The sequence below is a fragment of the Anabrus simplex genome, chromosome 3 (assembly GCF_040414725.1).
Source record: "Anabrus simplex isolate iqAnaSimp1 chromosome 3, ASM4041472v1, whole genome shotgun sequence".
Lineage (NCBI taxonomy): Eukaryota > Metazoa > Arthropoda > Insecta > Orthoptera > Tettigoniidae > Anabrus > Anabrus simplex.
This window is the reverse complement of record NC_090267.1, coordinates 157,132,409-157,147,041: the sequence shown is the minus strand read 5'-3', so window position 1 is coordinate 157,147,041 and position 14,633 is coordinate 157,132,409. Positions and strand designations below refer to the sequence as shown.

Genomic DNA, 14,633 nt, shown 5'->3' with positions numbered 1-14,633 from the left:
CACTATCATTCCAGGAAATGGACATGTGTGCTGTAAGTCAACCTGTCCTAGGTCAGTGGTTCCCAAACTGTTTAGGACCACCGCCAACTCATCTTCATGAACTCATCATCAGAGCCCCCTTTCGTACCTGAACCCAACCTGTACTCAGAAAAGAAATTCACATAAACCACAAGGAATGCTAATGGCCAGGCTTCGAGTTATGATGCATATATAAGTGCAAGAATGCGCTGGAATTTATTAAAGTTAGCACTGAAAGAATTGAAACATGCATTGAATATGGTATATCTTAACCCAATAAATATATTAGACAAATCATCCAACAACTTATTGTTCCAATGCATCTACAGTAGGTCATTGCCATGCCCATCGAGGTCGTTGGTGCCCGTTAAAGCTCTTCTGATCATCTCTGACATATCCTCACCTTGTCTTCATCGTGATCATTTAGTAGTCTCCGCGTCAATTACAGAAAGAGCTTGGCGCTGCCATTTGGATCGTCGTAGACTTCTCTCTCCAACAAAATAATCCAATATTTTGCACTGAAAGAGTGGGACGGGTAATGATGCGGTGACGGCCGTCCCTTCACAACTGGTCGCTCTCCCATATCCACCTCATCCTCTTCTTCTGTTGGAGGCTAAACTTACTCCGGTGTAATCTCTTCCACATCACTTTCATCCGCAGTATTCGTCCCTTTTATTGGCTGGTATGTCTACGAACTTCAGTTCCATCCTTCATTCGAAATGTACAATACTGCTTACCATTTGCTCTGGCAACCGTACCTGGTATTCCTTTATTGCCTTTACCATAATTGCAGAAATATACGGAATCTCCTACTTCAAAGAATTTCAGCTCTATATTTTTCCTTTCATTCGCTGATATCTGCTTGTCCATCTTATCAATTTTTGTCGAGTCCGAGTAAAATTTGTCCAACATCGTCCTCAAACGACTACCCGTTAGCATCTCAGTAGGTGAAAGACCATTCGCTGCAGACAGTGTAGTTCTTAGGGCGAGTCATTTGCCAACTCCTACTTCCAATTAGATGAGTAGGAACGTTTTGCAGACAGTGTAGTTCTTAGGGCGAGTCATTTGCCAGCTCCCACTTCCAATTAGGTGAGTAGGAACGTTTTAAACGGTTCTTCACTGTTTGGTCCATTCTTTCCTCTACACCGTTACTTGCTGCGTGATACGGACTACTATAACAATATTTTCATCCATGCTTTCCAATAAATATTTGTAATTGCTGCGTGACTGACACTAAAATGTCGGGAAATCCATGAGTGGAAAACGCATTTCGTAGTAAATCTATATCTGTTAAATCTGCCGTCATACTTCATGTTTTACAAACCTCAGACCACGTCGAAAATGTGTACAAGGCTTTCGGTGAACCTTATGAAAAGTTGAAGTACCTCAGTTATGTATTTCATCGGAGCAACAACTCGATTACCTCAAAGAGGGCATACTGGATACAATTGATTGAGCTGCATGTCGAGATTTCAGCACCATAAGTTCTGATGATTGATTCTGCTTCAATAAGTACTGCTCTAGTAACTCTTGAAAGAAGCAAGTCATTCTTTGTAGCTTTCAATATCTGTTGATGGAGCTATTGCCAGCAGCAAGACATCTCCTACCTTGGGGTGAGCTTCTCCTAAATCAGGCTCTGCTGCAAGCAACCTAGTTTTGTTGTTTTGATAAAGGACGATACTCCAACTGTTAATCATAGTTACCTGAAGTCGAACCCATGTGTAGTATTCCGGGAGACAACACATCTGATATTGCTCTTCTGTTTTGAAGGAAACCTAACAGTGGTTTACGATCTGTCACAATAGTCGTAAAGCAGCCCAAAATATTACCAGTGCTTCTTCACCTAGTTTTGAATAATATACATAGTTCACATCGCTGCAAAATTCGTGAGTTAAATCAGAGTGGAGTCGCAGATCTGTCAGCCAGCAGATAAAACATACGGCTCCTACAACATATGACGAAGCATCATAAGCGAGTACCAAAGGTAAGGATGTATTATAATGAATTAAAAGTTGGTCTTATTTCAAAAGATCTTTGACACTTTGAAATGTCTTGAACTGAATTTCTCTCAGTGCCAGCTGTTTTTCCTAGATAATAAATGATAGAGAGGTTACCGAGCGATTTGTACGTGCGGTTAGAGGCAAGCAGCTGTGAACTTACGTTTGGAAGATAGGTCGATCTATGGAAACAAAACACAGCATAACGTAACTTATCCGTCGGTTTTTTCCTTACCTCTTGTAATTTATTAAATTATTAAGAACTGTACCTAACTATCGTCGCCGCGGTCCCTCTCTACTTCTCTTACCCTCTAAGATCCACTACTGTATGTTATTCTCCTAGATATCGAATTCTCCTCCTTTCGTTTCATATGACCTACGCCGAAACCGGTTGATACGTACAGCCTCATCCATCAAGTTCATTTCGAGTATCCTTATGCCATTATTTCTCCCCATTTGTACCGGAAATCATACTCGCTACTTTCATGTCAGTTACTCCTAACTTATGAGTAAGGCATCCTGAGTCCACAAATTTTTCAGTCCCGTGCAGCAAAGTCGGCCTGAAAACAATCCGATATAGTTTCCGCTGATAGTGCGCTATCCTTACAAAAACAAACTAAAAATGTAACACCGGGTGAGTTGGCCTTGCGGTTAAGGGCGCACAGCTGTGAGCATGCATCCGGTAGATAGTGGGTTCGAATCCCACTGTCAGCAGCCCTGAAGATGGTTTTCCGTACTTTCCCATTTTTACACCAGGTAAATGCTGGGGCTGTGCATTAAGGCCACGGCCGCTTCCTTCCCACTCCTAGCCCTTTCCTATCCTATCATCGCCATAAGAGCTATCTGTGTCGGTCCGACTTAAAGTAAATTGTAAAAAAAAAAAACTATGTGCCCGTGTGACGTACAGCAACTTGTAAAATTACAGAGAGAAGTTCCACTACCGTCGCCTTATTTGGCAATGAATGTATTGTGGAAGTTCAGTAGGTCTACAAGAGACTCTAATTTAGAATGATTTCGTGGCGTAGCCGCCTCTTTGATAGTTTTTGTCTTTTCTTCTCTAGTGTGCATACCATTTCCGTCCATTCTGTGCTCGAGATACTGAACTGATTACATAACGAATTCACATTCCTTCATATTTAGTGTTAAGTGAAGACCAAATGGCCTTAACTACGCCCAGTCACATTGTTGTAAAGGTAACACCATTTCTTCCTTCACCATATTTTGTGAGCTTGCTTCTACTTTTTATTGAATGGCAAATGGCACTTGTCTGTGACGTTTAAATATTGATTATTGGATATAAGACCAAAAAGGCGATGGATGGATTGCTTACAGTTAAATATGTTCTCTGGAGGTCTCCGTCCAGTTGACGCAGTTGATCGAACGAAATTACCCCCTGTGGGTGGGGGCAGTAGAATAACATCCACGGTATCCCCTGCCTGTCGTAAGAGGCGACTAAAAGGGGCCTCAGAGTCTCTGAACTTTGGAGCATGGATTGGCGACCACGGGGCACTCAGCTGAGTTTTAGTATTGATTCCACTTACTTGTGTCAAGCTCCTCACTTCCATATATCCTATCCGACCTCTCTTGGTCAGCTCTTGTTATTTTCAAACCCCGACGGTATTACGTAGGGTGTCTTTCATTTTCATGCCCTTCATGGCCCGTGTCTTCCTTTGGCCGATACCTTCAATTTTCGACGTGTCGGACCCCTTCCATCTTTTCTCTCTGACTTTTCCTCTCTGATTAGTGTTATATAGAGGATGGTTGCCTAGTTGTACTTTCTCTTAAAATAATAATCACCACCACCAACTCGAATGAAATTGAGGTGGAAGTATAAAGCGGGAGATCTCAGGCGGTAAATATGGGAAAAGCGAGCCGAAGAAGAATATTATTCACCTAGAGCTTTTGATTTCTATGCACAGGAAACCCAGAACGTGAGGAATGTGACTGATAGAACGATACCAATATTCCTACCGGAAGCTGGGGGCGGGAGTATGTTGTGGTAGTGATTACTGTTTCGATAGGAAGCACAGTGGGTCAGAAGAGAAAAAGTTTTGACCAAGGGAGATACGATAGCAGAGTAAAGAGTCCGGCAATAGTAAATTGAAGCAATGCCTGACTCAGTTAGTAGCACCATGTTCACAACCAACGCTAAAATTTTGAGAGCCTCTGGAGTCCCCTTTCGGTCGCATCCTACGACTGGCAGGCGGTGCCGTTTAGGGGAAACTTTCGAACCTCATCTTGAAACTTTCGGGAATGAAGGTTAGATACCAAAGTAAATGGTGTAAATTGCGACGTTTGGGTGGCATTTCACATTCACCCGCAACCCATAAAATAAGACTGCAACTGTGATGATTGCAGTCATAACGTGCCGAACATACTGACCACTTTGGTAACCAATGTCCTACTTTATTTCGCCCCCCAGGTCTGCGTTGCCCATACAGAAGACTTCACTGGCATGAAGTAAGATCCTTTAAACCTCGGAACATGACGTAGTATCATTCGATATCCAGGAAGAGGTCGCACGACGTCGCTGGGGACGTGAGACGTGTTTTGTGTCGTTAGTGGAAATATGACCTGAGGAAGATGTGTCCATATTTCTGTCGCGAGAAAAGAGTTTCCAAGTTACTATTCTGATAGAAGTTAGTTCTGACTGTCGGGTAGTCTACACTGCTGCCTTTACAACATATCCATCCAGAACCTCCTATTTTAGTGAAATCGGAAACATATCAGGATGACATTTTATTTTAAAAATCGTATATGCATTAGCTGCGATTCGAATCCGGTCACCTAGATGAGGTCTGGATCCATGGCTAAATGGTTAGCATGCTGGCCTTTGGACAAAGGGGTCCCGGGTTCGGGTCCCGGCAGGGTTGGGAATTTTAACCATAATTGGTTAATTTTGCTGGCACGGGGGCTGGGAGTGTGTGTGTCGTCTTCATCATCATTTCATCCTCATGATGACGCGCAGGTCGCCTACGGGAGTCAAATCGAAAGACCTGCATCTGGCAAGCTGAACTTGTCCTCGGACACTCCCGGCACTAAAAGCCATACGCCATTTCATTTTTACCTAGATGGGAGGCCAGAAAAATATTCTTTGGTCATCATGTCCTACTGAACCTTCTATAAGAGCACTGAAGTGAACACTAAAGCGAAGTTCTAAAGCGTTAGAATCAATCTTGTTCCTGACCTACTGTATTTCCAATTTGTGGGTGTCAGCACGTGATACGTATTTCACCTAGCTTTACGGATGGATAACCTTTCTGATGGCAGCACTATGTGGAGGTTTATATTTACTACTTCGTGTTTCTGTGGTGATTAGTTATGTGGTATGCTGTATGCAGATGAAGAGAAGTGTTAAGACGAAAGCAAACACTCAGTCTCTGAGCCAGAAGAGGAGGCTGTTACTTTTTTTTTTTTTTTTTTTTTGCAAGTTGCTTTAGGTCGCACCGACACAGATAGGTCTTTTGGTGACGATGGGACAGGAAAGGGCTGGAAGTGGCAAGGAAGCGGCCGTGGCCTTATTTAAGGTACACCCCAGCATTTTTCTTGTGAGAAAATGGGAAACCACGGAAAACCATCTTCAGGGCTGCTGACAGTGGGGCTTGAACCCACTATCTTCCGGATACTGGGCAGTTACTTTTATCACCACAACTGTTAATATGAGTGCTCCAGTTGAAATCCTCATCCCTGCCGGAATTGGAACTCGGTCGCTTCAGGATTAAAGAACATTATGCTGGTCAGGTAGCCAAGGAACCGGACAACGTATCATGGGCAATATAAGCAACATTTCCGACAGGACCACCCTCCGCCCCCTGAAGTCTTACAATACGGGTGTAATATGGGTGTAAATTCTGAAATGAGTCACGAACTTCTCTCGGTGGCATGATATTAACCTGCACTGGACATTATTGTTGTCAATGCTAGGTGAAATTAAATCAGGTATTTTCACTTTCTAACGGTTCGAGGTCACATAGAAACCTTAGTCATGATCGCGGGCCGAATTTGAAAAATAGGCCAATTTTCGTAAAACTCTGCAAATAATACAGCGGTACCAGTATGAAATAGTATGTTTAGTTCAAGTGAAATGAAGGTTTGTTATTTTTAATTGCTTGAAACGCTATTTTACAATTGCATAAAAGAGTGAAATTAATTTTCTGAAAATCAAAAATTATCTATTCAGATCAAGTGAAGACTTAAAATGAGGAAATAATATTAAAAACGAATTAGTTCTGACTTGGGTATAAGGGGTCTAAAGGATATAAAATGTAATACATTTTTGAATGACAGGGCGAGATTGTCGTGCGGTTAGGGGCACGCAGCTCTTAGCTTGAATCTGGGAGCCCTGGCAGGCCTGAAGATGGTTTTCCGTGGTTTCATATTTTCACACCAGGTGAATGCTGGGGCTGTACCTTAATTAAGGCCACGGCCGCTTCCTTCCAATTCCTAGGCCTTTCCTATCTCATCATCGCCATAAGGTCCGACTCGTTGGCTGAACGGTCAACGTACTGGCCTTCGATTCAGAGGGTTCCCGGTTCGATTCCCGGCCGAGTCGGGGATTTTAACCTTAATTGATTAATTCCAATGGCCCGGGAGCTGGGTGTGTGTGTTGTTTTCATCATCATTTCATCCTCATCATGACGCACAGGTCGCCTACAAGCGTCAAATAGAAAGACTTGTATCTGGCGAGCCGAACCCGTCCTGGGAATCCCGGCACTAAAAGCCATACCACATTTCATTTCATCGCCATAAGACCTATCCGTGTCGGTGCGCCGTAAAACAAACAGCAAAAAAAAAAAAAAACTTTTTGAAAGAGCTTCGAAATATTTTTTCACATTATTTCCTAAAATGCTCTCGCGGGTCACAAAATATGGCTTCGCGGGCCGCTATAAGGAAACCCCTGCCTTGAATGGTCTTGAGAATATATATTACCCCTCAGCATGCATACGTGGTAAGCAGGTATAAATTGAATATATATACAGGATGTCCCTGAAAAGGGTTCCAATTTTTACACAGAGGGCAGCACGCAATAAACGAAGGAAAAACAGTCCTATAAACAATGGTCGCAAACCCAATATCTTCGGAGTTATGATCCACTACCACGACTATCGATGATCACGATGTTCCAATAACTTACGAAGGGTCGTCTGCAACAAAAGTCGGCAATACGTTCCTACGTAAACATTGGTCGTAAACCTACTAGTTTGCATCCGGGAGATAGTAGGTTCGAATCCCACTATCGGCAGCCCTGAAAATGGTTTTCCGTGGTTTCCCATTTTCACACCAGGCAAATGCTGGGGCTGTACCTTAATTAAGGCCACGGCCGCTTCCTTCCAACTCCTAGGCCTTTCCTATCCCATCGTCGCCACAAGACCTATCTGTGTCGGTGCGACGTAAAGCCCCTAGCAAAAAAAAAAAACAAAAAAAAACAAAAAAAACCCTACTAGCGTGTTGTGTTATGGTCTTATTATGTAGGAGAGTCATATATTGCACTCCGAGCACTTTGTCACGAAAGAAATGCGAAACCTTTGTACGTAGTCACTTGATGCAAAAAAAAAAAAAAATTAAGGTAAACAAGATGCAGTACGTCCTGTGCGTTCATTTGTACTGCATCAAGCAAGAGCGAAACACACTAGTCAACGTGTACTACAGACCATATTGCTCTCGCAGTTAGTTCCGTCAGGTGTACAATAGTGCTCAAAAGATGCATGTTTCTTTGCGACACTGCAGTACTTTAATTTTGTTTCATTGTCTCCCTTCTCTGGTCTTACAGCACGTAATGGAGGCCTATTATTCAACACGGAAAGTAGCCGATGTGATCTTCTGTTACGGGCAAGCAAAGGGAAACAACCTATGGGCACATAAACGGTACGTCCAACACGTCGCACATCATCTGTAAAGCTGTTTAGTACCCTATTATAACGCCTTTCTGAATCGGGATCCTTTGCACCACGAACACGTAATCAGTGCCTGTGATGCAATGCGGCGTGTTCCAACGAACGCGTAGACGTAGGCTGGAAGGCTGGTGGTTACATCGAGCACATGTTGTAAACAGTAGATCAAAAACATGGTGATCATTGGTGGTAGTAGTAGCGGACCGTAACTCCGAAGATATTGAGTTAACGACCAATATTTATAGGATCGTTTTTTCCTTCATTTGTTGCGTGCTGCCTCCTCTAAAAATAATAGAACCTTTTTAAGGATACTCTATATATTAAAATTAACGAAATATTTATAATGGAGCTATTGAAATTTACATTTTACAGTTGTCCAAGCCATTTCCTGATGTTCAAATGGGTGTAAGGAAGGCCATAGCTCTTCCTGATCTTAATGAAGACCTCGACTTGGGAAACTACGCCGAAGCAACCATCTTTGGCCCATTCATAAAGGTAAGAAACCTTTATTGTGAAGTAATCGTATTAACTCACACTGTATATCCGAAGTATGCCTTTACCGGCAAAACCTAGTGTTTACTGTGTCTTCTAGTGTGGGCTAGAAGACATTGATTACCTTCATCAACCTGTCTCATCCTCGGGTGCACCATTCTCGGTAAATATCAGGCGTTACGAAACGGTAGTAAAACTTTTACCTTGTATTGTCATTAACCTGTTGCATCATTGCTAATCCTTGATTTTGAAACCGTGGTTTCTTGAAGCTCAATTTTCTCCATATTATGGCCCTCGGAAGTAATTCAAAGCAGTATTCAGAAGGCAGTGATGCTTTCGACAGTCATTTGTCTTTAATTTATCCAGAAAGCAGTGATATTTTTTGACAGTCCCGTGTTTTTAACCCGCGAGTGGTCGCTATATGAGATTTTCTCTCACATTATTTTTTATTGTGATATTACTTCACAGTGATGAAAGAGAGGTGACTGTTCCCTCGTCTAGCTGAGTTTATAAATTTCGTGAGTAGAGCGATTCACATTTGAAGGGTAAACACCCGCTCCCCTAGTAAGAACAAAGGTTCCTATGTGTCCGTGCGCGCTGCGTGAGAGTTCCTCTCATCGCGCGACTAATGACGTTGGTGTTATTTTGAAGTGAAGCGGAAAACTTACTCCTGCTGTACGCGTTAGTATTTGTATTATGGGCACTTCTTGTTTTGAAAATGTTATTGTGTTCAAGAAACCTTGCTTTGTACGTAAATATTACTGGATATAATGCCTCTGTGAGATTTACTTTTTACAACTTCAGGACGGAAGTTATTTTTATGTACATTTCATATGTTATTTAAAGTAGTAATTTGTGTCTTTAATAAACAGTTAATCATGTCCGGCTCCATGGCTAAACGGTTAGCGTGCTGGCCTTTAGTCACAGAAGTCCCGGGTTCGATTCCCGGCGGGGTCGGGAATTTTAACCTTGATTGGTTAATTTCGATGACACTAGGGGTAGGTGTATGTTTCATCTTCATCATCATTTCATCCTCATGACGCGGAGGTGGCCTACGGGCGTCAAATCAAAAGACCTGCATCTGGCGTGTCGAACTTGTCCTCGGACACTCCCGGCACTAAAGGCCATACGCCATCTCTCTCTCTCTCAGCTAATCATTTCATTTTTATCTAAAATATATAGGGTAGAACTTGCGTTTCATTTCAGTAGTAAATTTCAGCCTTACGCCCCACAAAACTGTGAATTAAGTCATATTTATTTTAATGTGAGAGAAAGTCTCACACGCGACCACTCATGTTACATTTCGGCTAGCGACCACTCGCGGGTTAATTTATCCAGTTCCTAGTTATTTTTTGTTATTTTCTTAAGCAGCCGGCCCCTGTTACGAATGATGCGAAAATGTATCTCACTGAGTCAGTTAATCTTCTGTCTTTATTTCTAGAACTAATATTATTTGAATTATTTTACACTTGTCAGCATCACTGTACTAATTTTTATCATATCTTCTATTAAAGTCCTTTATTTCTAATATGAATTAATCTTGTTTCCTAAGGTTACTTTAGTTTAGGTCAGGACCTCTCAAACGCCCAAAATCTCACGCGTGCAAATCGAGGCGCAAGAGCTCCGTGCACTGTGCATCGGTCCCGCTCGGCTCGCCTCCGACCAACGCTTCATCTCTGAGCTACTCGGCTAAGCTCGGCTAATCTCGGCTCTACTCGGATCAACTCAGTTCGGATTTGGAGCGCTACGGAGGAAGTGTGGAAGAGGGAGACAGGGGGCGAGCGAGCGAGATAGGCGTGAGGAAAGATAGAGTAAGCGGTATTGTTCCAAATCGAGGAGTGGGGATGTGCACTCTGGTCAACCAAGTGAAGTCGTCTTTTGCACCGTGCACAGTGCATGCACCAGGCGCATGCACCCTAAGAGGCCCTGGCCAAATTTCAGTGCACTTGAAACTGACTTAGATTGCTCCCTCGCAAATCAAAATTATTTCTATGAGTTGGGAACTCGAGTTGGTCACATATTAATTGTAACAAGGACACCACAGTTTCTTTCTCTCTCTTCACCAACCTCAAGATGATGTAGATATACTGTATGCGGTGCCAAAACCATTTTAAGGATAACTTCGCGGCAATTTAGATGCGCGCAATATGAGGTTATATCGCTCACGCACGACCGGCAAACTTTTAAATCGGATCACGACACTTTTGATGCACGTAATATACAACTTACTCGTGAGGTAATGTAGTGTACGTAGACCTGTTAAATTTCAACCGCGGGAAAAAGTCACAAATTTCTGAACCGGGCTTGCTGTAACAGAAATTTACCGTAACATGGTAAGCTATCTATTTTACTGCGGTTAACTCATAACCGAGTTTGGCGTACGCGGCCATACTTCTCTCCCGTATCTTTCACAATATGGAAGTGGCTGAGGTATGAGCGATGATAATAATGAACTTTCTTAAGCAGCCAGTCCCTGTTATGAATGATGTAAAAATGTATTTCATTGAGTCGGTTATTGCATTTCAATGGGCTTGGCAGACTGATATGTAATAGCAACGTCCGGCTAGGCGAGGATATCAATGGGAAACAAGCTCACTTCATACTTCTCTTGTACGTCATTCCAGTGATGCTTAGGCCATCTATGACGGCTGATGGCTGAGCTGAGGAGGATCGGACCAGCCTTCGTGATGTTTACTCGATATACATTTTCGGAGTATCCCATATATTTTCAGGTGATTTCAGTGCTCTTAGCTGACTGTTACAAAAGCTTCAAGCATTCTGATATTCTTATAAGTATTATTTTATTTTTATCCTCTTTACCCTTAATCCGTCTAGCCAACATACTAAGCGTTACGGAGATACCGTAGTTTACATACGTGAAGAAAGGTACGTGCACGAATGGATGGATATACGAAAATGGTAAAACTTCAGACCTTGTCACGCAAGTTTGTATCATAGTAATCATGGCTGACGGTGGGCGAATGGACACTGCCATTGGTTGAAGGCTAGTCCAGTGAAATGTCGTTCCCATAATTCAATACACGAGAAACAGAGAAGACCTTCAGATCGCAGTAGACAGACTACAGGAATGGGCCAAAACAAACGACTTCCAGGTTAATAAGAACAAAACAGTCTGTATGGTCTTCAGAAAAGGAGGAAGAATAGCAGCGACAGATAGAATTTCATATGCAGGGGTAGATTTAACTACAGTAAATAATTTTCGCTACCTTGGCATCACTCTACAAACGTCAGGATCCTCATTCAAAATACATGTGAGGGAAAGAGCAGCAGCAGCAATAAGAGGAATTTACGATATACAAGACCCAACCAAAATATCAATAGGCTCAGCAATGAAACTTTTTCATGCAAAGATACTACCCATTCTGACATATGGCATAGATTTAATCTGGGACAAATTATCAACATCTGACATAACTACCCTTGAAAAAGTGAAAGCTACCTTCCTGAAAAGAATATTAGGTATTTCTAAGACATCTCCATCTAGACTAGCTTATGAACTAGCTCAGGAGCCTTTCCTTATCGAGGACCTTAGATATCTCTCTGTGCCATCGACACCCCAAGCCACTGCTCACCTAAATCTGAGGTTAAGCAAAAGAGAAGAAATCTGGCCGGAGTTCTACGTGACGGAAGCTATGACAAACAGAGACTGGATGGGCCCAAATAAGATCATGCGCAGCGCTATCAACAGGCTGGCAGTACATGGTTTCCATCATAAGCTATGCGTAAAAGAGATATATCACGATCCAAGCGACGAATGCGTGTGCAAACTGTGTGAGAAAATATGTGAACGATACCACTTCAATAAGTGCAGCAAAAGAGAAAAGTCCTTACATGAATATAGTAAAGAGTAGAAAATTTACATATGGCCATTGGCTGCAATAAAACTTTATTATAATTCAATACAGACAGAAGTTATGACCAATTTACGCGATGAAAAGACCTGAGAGTGAGGCAATGTCAAAGAATAACCATATGAAACAAATAAGAGTAAGAATATCTGGCTATGTTGAACTATGGTAGTGACATTTCATAGGGCAAATCTTTAGGCGATGCAGAGTCCATTCGTGCCAACGCCAGCCACGATTATATAACAACGTGATGAAATAGTTGAGACGTTTCGATGCAGTAATTACGATTCTAAACACTTGAAACCTTAGATAGCGCTAGTTATGCTTAAATATGAATACGAAATAGAGGCTTAAATCCGCGCGACTTGTGATTGAATATAAAAAAGAAATAGAGGCCTAATTATTAGTAGTACGTAGCGTTCCCCACACCGGAAGAAAAAATCACAAGGAAATGTAACCTGAATGATAAACAATGTATAATAGAGAAGAAGAATGTATGTAAATGGAACCAACCTTAATGTAGTGGAGGTTAGGCGACGACACGAAAAACAACACGATTGAACTTCTCATTCACGAATCATTTGACGTGACGGCCACACCATTCACATACTCTGCTATTTGAAATCAAATTGTGACGTACATAGAATTGAAGTAAATCATTGAAGTTGTTCTTGTAATTCGCTGAAAAACTTGTTACATTAATAACACATCCATCACACGATGCCATGTCAATATAATTAGATATGTTTTCTGTATCAACAATGGCCAGATGCACTGGATGCGCTATGTACGAAGAAAGAAGTAGTAGGCTTTGCTTCTATCAATCCTATCATTTCGACATAGAATGCCGTGGTGTATTAATGTGAAGAGAAACGTCATTGTGGTCCAGGGCTAAGTCGTGCGAGTCGTCTGCGAGTAAAATAAACATAGTCCAGGGCTAACCTAACCTAACCGCGAGTCGTCTGCGAGAAAAATAACCTAACCTAACCTAACCTAACCTGCGATAAAATTAAACATAGTCCTAACCTAACCTAACCTAACCTATGTGAAAACAAATGTAATTGTGGTCCAGCCTCAACAAATGTAATTTGTGGTCCAGGGCTCAGTACCATTTAGTTCCTAAGTACAGTGGTTGGCAGCATCGGCGAGTCGTGCAAGTCGTCTGCGAGAAAAATAAACATAGGACAGTCATACCGCGCGTAGATATTGCCGATGCAAGCGGTAACCATGGTACTAATGTTGCGTGACATAGACTGAAGTTCTAATACGAAGGTCGAAAGATTTATTTAAAAATTTAAAATTGGCAGTTTTATTTCTTTCCCTAACCTTTCTTTTCTCTTAAAATTTCAATTATTTACACTTTGCTGAGCAAATAACAATAGATCAGGAATGAGGCTAGCTCGTAATCTTGCCAGACAAATACAAAAGAAGACAATAATAATTTACAACATGAGCTTGAAGCTCCCAATTTACAGATTATACATGAGCACATCTGCTTGCTGTCATTTCTTGATGGATACAGTACTTTTGCATCCATCTCTTGACACAGGCCAGAGTAAAGTGTAGCTTCCACCAAAGTCCCAGTCAACATCCATGGCTGTGACAATATGAAAGTTGCTGGGGTATGGGTAGTGCTGAGTAATGACATTCGAAGCATGATTAGTGCATCTGAGTGTTATGAAAGGTGCTGCTCATGAGGTCAGCTGTGCTGCAATAGTACTTTCTGACCCAGTGAGGAAAGCAATGGCAAACTACCTCACTCCTCATCTTGCCTAGTACGCCTCATGTTGGTGCTTCCATTGGTTTTTGGGGTTTCCTTATAACCGCATAACCTTTGGTGGTGCTATTTGAGGATCCAACCAGCCTCTGGGCTGATGACCTAACAGACAACAGACACATGTGCACAACTGCTCCCATTTAACCAACAGTCAATGAGACAGACTTCCCACTTCCTTTTACACCACTAGGAAACAGAGTATCCAGGATATGCAATATTATAAGAACACCCTTGATCCACAAAATATCTAGGAGATTACTCTCTAAACAGTATATCATTCCAGCCTTCCAAAGGCACTATTCAACCTTCACATTAATAGGAAGAGCGTCTTTGCTCTATAAATTTACACTAAAGAACCCGTCTTCGAAAGTGTACACTTTCCAGGCCTAGCTAGGCACAACCTACATTTCAGCAGTATTCACTGTCTCAAAAGCTCAACAGTCCGATATCTTTAACATGGAAAGAATGACCTCGATTGTAACAGGGGTAACACGAAGCCATTCTGCAAGGCCTTGGATAAAAACAAAGGTTAAATTACTGGTCCACAAACCAACATGGTGAGGAGATGAAGACTTGCACTGCTTAAAAT

General features: G+C 42.0%; 1 protein-coding gene across 1 annotated transcript in view; it reads left to right on the top strand.

The window, feature by feature from the left end:
• The window catches only part of LOC136867130 (trypsin-3), a 135,616-nt gene that overhangs the window by 35,344 nt on the left and 85,639 nt on the right, over positions 1-14,633 (top strand). Inside the window, exon 5 of the mRNA XM_068227026.1 lies at positions 8,279-8,401. Within this exon, the coding sequence (XP_068083127.1) occupies positions 8,279-8,401 (123 nt within the window). The remainder of the gene's footprint in view (positions 1-8,278; positions 8,402-14,633) is intronic.